The sequence below is a fragment of the Chionomys nivalis genome, chromosome 3 (assembly GCF_950005125.1).
Source record: "Chionomys nivalis chromosome 3, mChiNiv1.1, whole genome shotgun sequence".
Lineage (NCBI taxonomy): Eukaryota > Metazoa > Chordata > Mammalia > Rodentia > Cricetidae > Chionomys > Chionomys nivalis.
This window is the reverse complement of record NC_080088.1, coordinates 89,986,303-89,999,454: the sequence shown is the minus strand read 5'-3', so window position 1 is coordinate 89,999,454 and position 13,152 is coordinate 89,986,303. Positions and strand designations below refer to the sequence as shown.

General features: G+C 49.6%; 1 protein-coding gene across 1 annotated transcript; it reads right to left on the bottom strand.

Moving 5' to 3' along the window:
- Positions 1 to 3,591: 3,591 nt before the first annotated feature.
- Positions 3,592 to 10,748, bottom strand: Znf853 (zinc finger protein 853). Its single transcript, XM_057764030.1, is given in 5 exon segments — positions 3,592 to 6,880; positions 6,883 to 6,927; positions 9,304 to 9,421; positions 9,920 to 10,126; positions 10,640 to 10,748. Coding segments are annotated over 4 exon segments (2,157 nt in total). The 5' UTR covers positions 9,932 to 10,126; positions 10,640 to 10,748; the 3' UTR covers positions 3,592 to 4,898.
- Between the last annotated feature and the right edge of the window lie 2,404 nt (positions 10,749 to 13,152).

Below are 13,152 nucleotides of genomic sequence, written 5' to 3'. Positions count from 1 at the left end.
GATTGGATACGAAAACAGAATCCATCCCTCTGCTGCATACAAGAAGCACACCTCAACCTCAAAGGCAGACATTGCCTCAGAGTAAAGGGTTAGGGAAAAATTTTTAATCAAGTGGACCTAAGAAACAAGCTAGCATAACTATTCTAATATCTAATAAAATAGACTTCAAACTAAAATCAATCAAAAGAGACAAAGAAGGATATATCATATTAGTCACAGGAAAAATTTATCAAGAGGAAATCTCAATGCTGAACATCTATGCCCCAAATACAAGGGCACCCTCATATGTCAAAGAAACACTTCTAAAGCTTAAATCACACATTAAACCCCACACACTAATAGTGGGAGACTTCAACACTCCACTCTCACCACTGGACAGGTCAGTCAGACAAAAAAAGGACAGAAAAATAAAGGAACTAACAGATATTATGACTCAAATGGACTTAATAGACATCTATAGAATATTCCAGTCAAACATAAATGAATATACCTTCTTTTCAGCATTTCATGGAACCTTCTCAAAAAATGACCACATGCTCTGGTAACAAACCAAACCTCAACAGATACAAAAAAAATTGGAATAACCCAGATAATCCACACACCTATGAACACCTGTTTTTTTACAAAGAAGCAAAAAATATAAAATGGAAAAAAAGAAAGCATATTTAACAAATGGTGCTGGCATAACTGGATATCAACATGTAGAAGAATGAAAATAGATCCATATCTATCACCATGCACAAAACTCAAGTTCAAATGGATCAAAGACCTCAACAGAAAGCCAGCCACACTGAACCTCACAGAAGAGAAAGTGGGAAGTACACTCGAACGCATTGGCACAGGAGACCACTTCCTAAATAAAACCCCAGTAGCACAGACACTGAGAGAAACAATTAACAAATGAGACCTCCTGAAACTGAGAGGCTTCTCTAAAGCAAAGGACATGGTCAACAAGACAAAACGACAGCCTACAGAATGGAAAAAGATCTTCACCAACCCCACATCAGACAGAGGACTTATCTCCAAAATATACAAAGAACTCAAGAAATTGGTCATCAAAAGAACAAATAATTCAATCAAAAATGGAGTACAGACCTAAACAGAGAACTCTCAGCATAGGAATCTAAAATGGCTTAAAGACTTACAGAAATGCTCAACATCCTTAGCCATCAGAGAAATGCAAATCAAAACAAGTCTGAGATTTCATTTTACACCTGTAGGAATGCCTAAGATCAAAAACACTGATGACAATTTATGCTGGAGAGGATGTGGGGAAAAGGGAACACTTCTGCATTGCTGGTGGGAATGCAAGCTGGTACAGCCCCTTTGGATATCAGTATGACAATTTCTCAGATAAATAACCTTCCTCAAGACTCAGAAATACCACTTTTGGATATATAGTCAAAGGATGCTCAATGGTACCACAAGGACATGTACTCAACTATGTTCATAGCAACCTTATTTGTCATAGCCAGAACCTGTAAAACAACCTAAATACCCCTCAACCAAAGAATGGATAAGGAAAATGTGGTGCATTTACACGATGGAGTACACAGCAGAAAAAAATGACATCTTGAAATTTGCAGACAAATGGATGGATCTAGAAAACATCATATTGAGTGAAGTAACCCTGACCCAGAAAGATAAATATCATATGTACTCACTCATAAGTGGCTTTTAGACATAAAGCAAAGAAAACCAGCTTACAATTCACAATCCCAGAGAACCTAGACAACAATGAGGACCCTAAGAGAGACGTACATAGATCTAATCTACATGGGAAGTAGAAAAAGACAAGATCTCCTGAGTAAATTGGGAGCATAGGGGACCATGGGAGAGGGTAGAAGGGAAGGGGAGAGAAAGGGAGAGGAGCAAAGAAAAATGTATAGCTCAATAAAATCAATTAAAAAAAAAAAAAGATTTGTGTCCAGCTGAGAGGAAGCCAGACTGTGTGCTGAGGAGCTTCCGGAAGGCTGTAGAGCCCAATGAGCAGTTTCTAGAAGATATTGCTGACAGTGCAGCACACACGAAGACGGTCAAGCCTGTGCCGGGATAATATGCCCCCAGACTAAGGAGGGTACATTTCCCGCCAGCAAAAGGTTCTGGTAGGGGTGGAGCTAGTTTCCCAGTCAAGAAGACCCCCAGGAGCCAGGTGTGGTGAATGGGGAGGCTACAGCTACAGTGGTAACCCAAGCTGAGCCAGCAGGGGAGAGCAGGGTCACATTCCCCTTCGGCTGCCCGCCCCGGCCCCGTGTAGGCCTGAGCAGATTAACTGAAGAGACCTCCAGGGTATGGTAACGTGCAGGCTCAGAGAGAACCACAATCATCACAGGGAGCTAATTAGGTTAGCTCTTATCCACACATTGTACCCGACCTTGACCTGTGGAGTGAGCGACTGATCCAAATGGATGGAATGGCTGTGCCGTATTAGACCTCGTGGATGTTTGACTCCAGTACGTTCTTGGTTGTTAACCCCTGGGGTCACCTGTCCCTTGCTGAGAACAGACATCAGTAACTTCCGGAGTGCCTCACCAAGGTTATCTTTGCTATGGGACGGTGGTTCAGGACGCGACCTTGGCCTGCATCCTCTGGAAAAGGTTTGGTTCTATGGATGACCGGGATGCTAACCTCTGAGTGTTTCGCAGATCTGGCAACCACCAGAGACAACCAGATGCCATGATATTTCTACATAACTTCCAACCCTACAGGGCTGGGCTAATTAAAAGAGGAAAAAAAATCCAAGCGATGAAGTACATGGGTGGAAATGGCCACTCCCAGAGGCTCTAAGGTTCTTGAATGACAACCCTACTGCCAGGGGTGGGCTGCCTTCCTCTGGACTGTTGGCCAGGGAAACCCTGAGGTCCCTCAAGCCATAAAGGCTGTGGTGGCTGTTGTTGGTTGTACACCAGAACTAGACGGTAGAGCCTTTTGCTGAAGACACTGCATTGTGCATGCTCTAACTGTAGGATGTGGAGAAATTAAAAGCTGGGACTGAACCGGAAACTCCCACCTTGCTGCGTCCACCACGTTTAGCAAGCCTAGAGATCTTGCTGTAATGGAACAGTACTTTAGAAACAGCATAGTATTTGTTTTATGGCTGTCTTCCTCTAGCTACACTATTCTGATTGTCCTTTTCTTTTTAATATAAAGTGCCACTACGTAGCCCGTGCTAGCCTCCAACTCTGGATGGATCCCCCTTCAGCTTCCCAAGTGCTGGGATTACAGGTGTGAACTACAAAGTCTCGCTGGCTTCCTCCCTCCTTTTCTTTTATGAGACAAGAGCTTGCTATGTAGCCTAGGTTAGCCTTGAACTCACCGTCCTCCTGCATCTGCTTCCCAAATGCTGGGATTATAAGTGTATGCCATCCTCTGCCAATAGATCGAATTGACTGAGACCAGCCTGAGCTACACAAGACTCTGTTTTAGAGGAACAAGAAAAGTTACAGGCAAGATGTAAAATGCAAAGTTCAAATCACAAGCAGGACAGACGAGATTCTTCCCTTTATTTTCCATGTTCTGTTTCTCACTTGTCAACACAGGTATATAATCTGCCTGGTTGTGTTAATAAAGGAGAAGCAGGGAGGGCAGAGAAATGGCAAGGACCGAGCTGCCACAGTGGGCCAGCAGGTCAAGTGGGTAGGAAGTCGCTGGGGGGGCAGGGAGGACCCTCCACCTGGCACGCCTCCCAGACGGTCCCTGCCTTATACGGTTTGGTAAATATGGTTTACAACCTTTCTGACACACCCAGTCCTTACCCCAACATTCATCTCACATACCAGCCAGGAGGTAAAGTCTCCTCTGACCACACCTACCCCATAGCTTGGTCAGAAGACGGCGGTCCCTGGGTCATACGGGCACCACCTAAACAGCTTAGGCTAAATGGGGACCGCCGGAAGTTCTTCCCAGGCTCCTCCCTTCCTGGAAATCTCTGCTTCAGCCACAGGCTCCTACACCGGGCAACAGTAAGGAGGTACAGATGACTTGGGAGCTTTGCAACGAAGGCCCAGAACCTGCTTCTAATGCCCGTAGTCTGGGCTCCTGAGGAAGGAAGGTTTGACCTTCCACGCAGAGCAGAACTTCCTGACCTTTATTTGCACATTGCCTCCATGGCCACTGTGACCCTGTGTCTATGAACATAGGAATTTGCACCAGAACTACGTTCACCCTTCGGCTTTCATTCCAACAAGTATCTTCAAGGTTTATGTAACTGACGACAATCTATTGTCTGGACCAAGTTCAAGGCATTGTGCAAGCCAGTTTCCTTTTTCCCCCTCTTTTTCTTTCTTTCTTTCTTTCTTTCTTTCTTTCTTTCTTTCTTTTTTTTTTCTTTTTCTTTTTTTGAGGCAGAGTCTCGGGTAACCCAGGCTATCCAACTCACTATGTGGCTGAAGATGACCTTGAACATCTTATCCTCCGGCCTCTACCTCCCAAGTGCTGGTATTACATGTGCCAACACACATGGTTATATGTTTCTGTGATGCTTAAGAGGAAACCCATCCTTGTGCTAGGCAAGCACTCTGCCGGCTGAGCTACACCATCTGCCCCCTTTTCAGTTCCTCCTTAAGTATTCAGAATGATCCATTTGGTCCCCAGCTCCCTCACACACTGCGCATTTCACGCGAGTTCTCAGTCCAGTTTTCCCGGGAAGGCAGTGGGGGAGCCGGGGAATCGGGTAGTAGAGTCTTAGTAGTCTCTCTCACCCACATGGAGCTGTTCTCTTGTGCACGGTTTAGAGAGAAGGAAGACTCAATCAGTGTGGACTTGGTGCATTGTGGGGGTAGGTCTGGGAAAAGATGGACGTCTTTCTTTCCTAAGGATAATTCAAGATACCCAGAAAGACCTCAAACTGGGGTTAAGATCATGACCTAGGGTCCAGGTGTGGGTGGCTCTCACACCACTCAGGGCTTCCCAGATGCAGAAGCCTTTTTGGCCCTTGTGGAGACTCTTGAGGGCGCTTGCCTGGAGGAGCGCTGCAGGCCCAGACCTCTGGGGCGGCCTAACCCGTGGTGCAGTCGCTCATGCTTGCGGATCTGCACCTTGTGCCGGAAGCGCTCGCCGCAGTCCTCGCACGCGTGGAGCCGCTCACCCGAGTGGGTGCGGCGGTGGCGCAGCAGGTTGGAGGAGACGCTGAAGCACTTGCCGCAGTCGGCGCAGACGTAGGGCCGCTCGCCGGTATGGGTGCGCTGATGCTGCACAAGCGCCGAGCTCTCACTGAAGCGCTTGGAGCAGTAGGTGCAGGCGTAGGGCTTCTCACCTGTGTGGATGCGCTGGTGGATCACCAGGTTAGAGTGTTGCGAGAAGCCCTTGCCGCACTCGCTGCAGAGATGCGGCCTCTCCCCAGTGTGCGTGGCCTGATGTCGCACCAAGTCCGTGCTGCGGCTGAAACCCTTGCCACACTCCCCGCAGATGGTTGGCCTGTCCCTGCCTCGCCGCTTCTTGCGCTGTTTTGTGGGTGTCCGAGCCTCACTCCCTGTGGGGCCCGCGATGGTCACCATAGTGGATGTGGCCACAGTGGGCAGTACCATGAGCTCTTGCAGCACCACATAGCCTGGAGGGGCCACCACGTAGGAGACTGGAGCTGATGCTATGCCACCTCCGGGAGTGGGAACCAGCTCCAGCTGCAGCTCCGGCTGCACAGAGGTCAGCTGCAGCTCCTGATGCTGGGCGCTCAGTTCCACCGGGGCTAGCTTCAAGTGTACCTCCTGTTGCTCCAGCTGCTGCAGCTGCTCCAGCTGCTGCTGCTGCTTCAAGTGCTGCTCCAGCTGATGCAGTTGCTCCTGCAGTTTTAGCTTCAGCTGTCGTTGTTCTTGCAGCCTCTCCAACTCCTGCCGTCGCTGCTCCAGCTCCTGCTCTGACCTTATGCCCAATGGCATAAGCTCCAGTTCCACATCATCTTCCTCCTCTTGCTCCAGTGGAGGAGGCTGCAGCTGCTGCTGTTGCAACAACTGTTGCTGCTGCAACTGTTCTTGCTGCAGCAATAGTTGGTGCTGTATCTGGACCTGCTGCTGCTGCAACAGTTGTTGCTGCAACTGTGCCTGCTGCTGCAGCAACAGCTGCTCTATATGTCCCTGTGGCTGCAGCAACAGTATCTGCTGCTGCAACTGTTGTGGTTGCAATTGTCCCTGCTGTTGTAACAGTTCCTGTTGTTGGAGCAGTAGCTGCTGCTGTAACTGCTCCTGTTGATGCTGCTGCAACAGCTGTTGTCCTTGTAATTGCTGTTGCAATGCTTGTTCTTGCAACTGCTGCAGCAGCAATTGTTCATGTTGTTGCAGTAGTTGCTGCTGTTGGAGAAGCTGCTGCTGTGACTGTCGTTGCTCTTGCATTGGCTGCTGTAAAGGCTGCTGCTGCAGCAAAGCCTGTTCTTCTACTTGCTGCTGCAATAGTTGTTGCTCTTGCACATGCTGCCCCACAAGTTGTTCTTGTGCTTGCTGCTGCTGCTGCTGCTGCTGCTGCTGCAACTGTTCTTGCTGCTGTAGTAACAGCTGTTGCTTTTGGCCTTGGGGCTTCATAATCATCCACTGCTGCTGCTGCAACAACTGTTGCTCTTGTTGCTCCTGTCCAAGTCCTGGATGCTGCGCCAGCTGCGGTTGTGGTTTTGGTTCCTGATGCTGCTCAGACTGGAGGTTTTCCTGTAGCTTTTGCTGCAACTGAGACAGCTACTGCTGCCCATCTTGCTGCCGCCGCAATTCTGGTTGAGGTCCTAACAGTTGATGCTGAGGCTGCTGCTCTTGTAACTGCTTGTGCTGCAGCTGCTGTTCCAGCTCTTGCTGCTGCTCTAACTGCTGCAGATGCACGTCCTGTTGTCCCAGCTGCACCGCCCCAATGCTGTTACTGGCCCCTACTGGGGCTGTGAGTGCTGGTGGCTGTGGGCTGCTGCTCACTCCTGAGCCTCTTCCTCCTCCTGGCTCTCACTCCCACCACTGCCATCTGTAGTGGAGATGGCAGGAAGCCAGGATCGATGGACAGCTAACCTGGACCACAAACCCCCAAAAGAATGTATTCAGGATCCACTAAGGGGCTCTTAGCAGGGACCCAAAATGAGGGATTGAGTGGCAATGATGACAGGACAGACATTCCAGAGTTTCACGGGTCACCTCATTCAGACTCCCTCTGAGCCTCCCTCATGCAAGCCTCATGCACTGATACCAACAGAGCTTTGGGTTCCTGGCACCATTCCCAAAGAGGTCTCAGTGCTGACTTCCTTCCTAAGCAGGAGAAACCAGATTTTGCAGTGGTGAATTCTGACTCCATTTATGGTCATACTTTTCATTCATTCGTTCGTTCGTTCGTTCATTCGTTCATTCATTCATTCATTTGTTATTTTGGTTTTTTGAGACAGGGTTTCTTTGTGTAGCCTTAGCTGTCCTGTAACTAGCTCTGTAGACCAGGCTGGCATCGAACTCACAGAGATCTGCCTGCCTTTGCCTCCTAAGTGCTGGGATTAAAGGCGTGTGCCACCATGATCCAGTGATGGTCACACTTTAAATAAGTGAAATTTGCCTTGTCTATGAATAGTGGGCATTTCTGTAAAGATACAGCAAGCCATTTCTAGAAAGTGCGGAAGGAATTCTGGGGTCAGGTAGGGAGTTCATGGTTCAGAATCTGACTGAAAAACCAGGCACAGCAGCCCACTTGTAACTCCAGCCTCAGAGAGTGGAGAGAAGGGATCCCTGGAGGAAGCTGGCTGGCAGGAGCAGCCGTATGGGCAAGTTCTGGGTCTGATGGAAAGACCCTGCCCATTGACTAAGGTGGAAGAACAATCAAGGATGATTCATGACATCAATCTGGGGCCTCCAGATGTGCACATATCAACCACACACATGAGTTCCCAAACACATATATGCATACATACACACACATGCACACATACCAAAAAAATTATGTAGTAATTATCTTGTAGGAAAAAAATTCTTTCCAACCACTTTTGTTGAGTCTTTTTTTTTAAAAAAAAAAACTGTGTCTTGTGTGTATGTGCATGTATGTTCATGTGTGTGCTTATGGGAACACATGTGCCACAACACACCAGTGGAGGTCACAGAACAACTTTGGGTGTTGGACCTCACCCTCCACTTTGAGGCAGGGTCTCTCGTCTGCCACTGCACAGGCCAGCCAGGCTAACTGGGCCTGGAGACTCCAAGGGATTCTCCTGCCTCCGCCTCCCATTTCACCATAGGAATGCTGGGATTACAGAACGCTGGTTTCTTGGGATTTGAACTCTAATCCTGAAGCTTTTCCCGCTCTTTTTCCTCCCCAGTACCTTGGGTGTATGTTTCAGACAGACCTTCTACAGAACAGCTGGGATGTTAGGTGGTGGATGGAGATGGCCATGAGAACCTGTCGCCACAGCGAGTTCAACTCCATCTGCAGGGACAGACCTCACCTCTTGGTGAATCTCCACAGGGCTAGCTTGGTCATGTGATCCCTCTGCATTCCTGGGCAGCAGTTTCCACAGAAGCATTGTATTGGCCATGTAGTTAGATGTCACTTGAAGTGTATGCCTGCTAGAGTTAAATTCACAATCGGAAAGAGTCTTTGTTCAATTCGTATATTCCCATTTTATCATTTTATTCTCCCAAATTCCCTGACAGTCTCTCTTGTTCATTCTCTCCACCCCCCCCTGTGTCTCATTGTATAGTCCTAGTCTGGAACTCAATGCACAGCCCAGGCTGTCAAACTGTGACCCTCTTGCCTGAGCCCCCCAGGTTCTGGGATTCCAGTTATATGTCACCATCATCAAACCCTCCCTGGTTCTTTCTTAACTCCCTTAAAGCTGCCCCCCACACTGTCACTCACCACAGAACGTGAACACTAACTCTCATCCACCCTTGAAGGCTCCCCCTGTGTGGGGCTCAGGGACAACCCTGGGAAGTTCCACAACACCAGGGGCGCCTCTGTGTGGCTCAGGGAAGGAAAGGAATGGGACAGATGTTGAGGAAATGGGACCCAGGGTCGAGGTCACTACAGACAAGGAGCCATGCACCCAATGTCTGAGGCATCAGAGATGGAAAATCCCTCCAGCTCCATGGGAGACAGTGGAGGCCACCTGGGAAAAGCAGGTTAAAGCCAGCCCAGGTGTGGGGGTCAGGACTGAGGCTACCGAATCTGTCTCCTGCAAGACCTTGGCCTGACAGAAACCTCAACAGGTCCCAAGTCGAGTTCCAGGGTAGCGAGGTTAGCAGGTATGAGTGAATGCAGTGTTGGTCACACAGGGCTCCCTCTGCTGTGGCCTGGGCTGTACCAGCTTGCAACTCAACTACAGAATCCTTGCTGGGGTCCCCATTGTCTCCACCCCCCAATCCTCACCTGAGAGGGTGTCAGACCCTGGACCCCCATCCTCAAGACATCGCAGCTCCAACACAAAGGTCTCTATTGTGGGGCCCAGCTCCATCCTGGCCGTCTCACCAGGGTCCTTGGGAACAGGCTGTGCTGAGAGCAAGAAAGGAAGCTGTTCAGGAGGGAGATGGTGATGGCCGAAGCCCATTCCTACACAGAAGAGCCAGAGCTGTTATTTGCTGGATATACACAGTGATCCACCTCAGCTAACCAGCAACCTTCCTGCCTCCCTGGGAAATATAACTGGGAAACAGCCTCTCCCAAGGCTGGGACGCTTGAGGCATGCCTGAGGGTACCCATGGCACAGTCCCTTGTCCCCTTCCAAAGTATGACCATCCCCCAGGCTTCAAAGGCCACATAATATCAGGTGTCATCCCAGGTCCCTGGGAAGGTAGGAGTCCAGAGCACTGTCATCACGGCTGGGGCCTTCTGCAGGCCTGTGCTCCTGTCCTGAGTCCACTATGAAGAAGTGGTCTCCACATTCAGGCGTCCCCACTCCCCCATGCCAGCAGACTCCATCTCCCTCTGGCTTAGGAGCCCTGGGTAGAGAAACGCCCCTGTGCCCAGCAAGGTTGCCAGGCCTCACCTGGAAGACCATTTCCCGCCGGCTGCAGCCTCTGCGCTAGGGGAGGTGTGGTCACCAGTGGCTGTAAGGTGAAGGCCACGGCTCTTCAGCCAGCTCCTTCTGGAGGTGCCTCCATCTAGAATGAGCCAGGGGGGTTCTGACCGCCCACCGGGGAACCCTTGGCAGGCACTCCGCGGGGTCTTCGCTGTCAGAGCTGCTGAGGTCGCCCTGGGCAAGACAAGGTGCAGAGTAGAGTTGCCAGGCAGAAGTTGGTGGAGACTCTCACGTAGGAACAGGGAAGGGAGGCAGGGCTCCAAATCCCGAACAGGGATCAGGGTTGGTCCGGGTGACCATGGCTTGCAGCAGGGCCCAAGCTGGAGCGCTAGGTTGCCTCAGTGGGAACCGGGTGACAAGGGTCCTGGGCAATCACGGGCCACAGGTGCCCAGGGGCGGGGGGCGGGCGCCGCGGACCGGCCAGGTCCCGGGTCGCTCGCCCGCCCTCCGGTGCTGTGCGTCCGTGCGGGAAACGGCCAGGTTGGGGCGGGGGCGCTGGGGGGCCGACACAGGAAGTCCCCCCGGCATCCGCATCCTGTCCCCCGCCCCTGCTGCCTGCCGCGCCCCCTCGCCCGGGTCCCCACCACTGCCACCTTGGCCGCTGCCTTCGCCTTCGCCACGGTCGCCGCCGCTCTAGCCCGCGCCGCCAGCTCTGTGAGCTTAACCCTTGCCGGCCCGGTCACTCACCAGGGCCCCCCGGGGAGGTGTGGGTGGGGATGGGGACAGGATGCTTGGCCCTGCTTGCGTCCCGGAGCTCGCCGGTGCTGGGCGCGCTGCGCACGCTGCTGCAACGCATCGCCCAGTGCGGTGCGCGTGTCCGTGCGCCACGGTTGCTGACTGTCACTGAGGCTGCCTGAATGGAAGAGGAAAGGGGTTCCTAGCCGACACCCCCAATGTCCTCTGAAGCGTTGGCGTGGCTTCAGGGCACCCCTCCCCGGACAGGGGTACAAATTTGGTCTAATTAGCTCTTAATTAACCAGTTAGTGGTGAAGACCCCTCCTGATTCCAGCAGGTCCAGAACTGCCAACCCGGCCCACACCTGGAACCTTGAGTTGGTTAGGATAGACAGGTGGCAACTGTGCCAGCTCCAGTAGGGTCTTCTTCGGGAGCTGGGGGACTGGCCGTGTCTCTTTGGGTTCTTCTCCCTCCAATAGCCCCAGGCCCTCTCTCCTCCAGCTTCCGTCCTTCTCCAGGCTCTTCATCCAGCGTTCTGAGCCTCGGCAGCCCCAGTGGCTTCTCCCTGTTTGCTTGTTACCTTAACAAGTTGTTTCCTGCCTGGGGGCGGGAATGGGGTAGGGTGGGGAGTGTTTCCTCCCCCAAGAGGTTTGAGCTAACTATCTGCATATCCCCGCCCCCAGTTTTTTAATACATTTTTATTGATATTTATTGAGCTCTACATTTTTCTCTGCCCCCCCCTTAACCCTCCCCCAAGGTCCCCATGCTCCCAATTTACTCAGGAGATCTTGTCTTTTTATACTTTCTACTTCCCATGTAGATTAGATCTGTGTAAGTTTCTCTTAGTGTCCGCATTGTTGTCTAAGTTCTCTGTGATTGTGGTTTGTAGGCTGGCTTTCTTTGCTTTATGTTTAAAAACCACCTATGAATGAGTACATGTGATAATTGTCTTTCTGTGTCTGGGTTACCTCACTCAAAATAATATTTTCTAGCTCCATCCATTTTCCTGCAAAATTCAAGCTGTCGTTATTTTTTCTGCTGTGTAGTACTCCATTGTGTAAATGCACCACGTTTTCCTTATCCATTCTTCGGTCGAGGAGCATTTAGGTTGTTTCCAGGTTCTGGCTATGACAAACAAAACTGCTATGAACATAGTTGAGTACATGTCCTTGTGGCACGATTGAGCATCCTTTGGATATATACCCAAAAGTGGTATTACCAGGTCTTGAGGAAGGTTGTTTCCTAATTTTCTGAGAAATCGCCACACTAACATCCAAAGGGGTTGTACCAGCTTGCATTCCCAGCAGCAATGCAGAAGTGTTCCCTTTTCCCCACATCCTCTCCAGCATAAGTTGTCATCAGTGTTTTTGATCTTGGCCATTCTTACAGGTGTAAGATGGAATCTCAGAGTTGTTTTAATTTGCATTTCTCTGATGGCTAAGGATGTTGAGCATTTCCTTAAGTGTCTTTCAGCCATTTTAGATTCCTCTGTTGAGAGTTCTCTGTTTAGGTCTGTACTCCATTTTTTTTTTTTTATTGGATTATGTGATCTTTTGGTGTCCAATTTCTTGAGTTCTTTGTATATTTTGGAGATCAGGCCTCTGTCTGGTGTGGGGTTAGTGAAGATCTTTTTCCATTCTGTAGGCTGTCGTTTTGTCTTGTTGACCATGTCCTTTGCTCTACAGAAGCTTTTCAGTTTCAGGAGGTCCCATTTATTAATTGTTTCTCTCAGTGTCTGTGCTGCTGGGGTTATATTTAGGAAGTGGTTCCCTGTGCCAATGCGATCAAGTGCACTTCCCACTTTCTCTTCTATAAGGTTCAGTGTAGCTGGCTTTCTGTTGAGATCTTTGATCCATTTGAACTTGAGTTTTGTGCATGGTGATAGATATGGGTCTATTTTCATTCTTCTGCATGTTGATATCCAGCTATGCCAGCTTCACTTGTTAAATATGATTTCTTTTTCCATTTGATACTTTTTGCTTCTTTATCAAAGATCAGGTGTTCGAAGATATGTGGATTGATATCTGGGTCTTCTGTTCAGTTCCACTGGTCCTCCTGTCTGTTCTTATGCCAATACCAGGCTGTTTTCAGTACCGTAGCTCTGTAGTAGAGTTTGAATTGTGATGCCTCTAGAAGTTCTTTTATTGTACAGGATTGCTTTGGTTATCCTGGGTTTTTTGCTTTTCCAAATGAAGTTGAGTACCGTTCTTTTGAGGTCTTTGAAGAATTTTGCTGGGATTTTGATGGGCATTGCGTTCAATCTGTAGATTGTTTTTGGTAAGATTGCCATTTTTACTATGTTAATTCTGCCTACCCAGGAGCATGGGAGATCTTTCCACTTTCTGGTGTCTTCTTCAATTTCTTTCTTCAAAGATTTAAAGTTCTTGTCATACAAGTATTCCAGTTGTTTGGTTAGAGTTATTCTGAGATATTTTATGCTATTTGTGGCTATTGTGAAGGGTGTTGATTCTCTGATTTTTTTTCCCCAACCCTTTTATCATCTTTGTACAGGAGGGCTACTGATT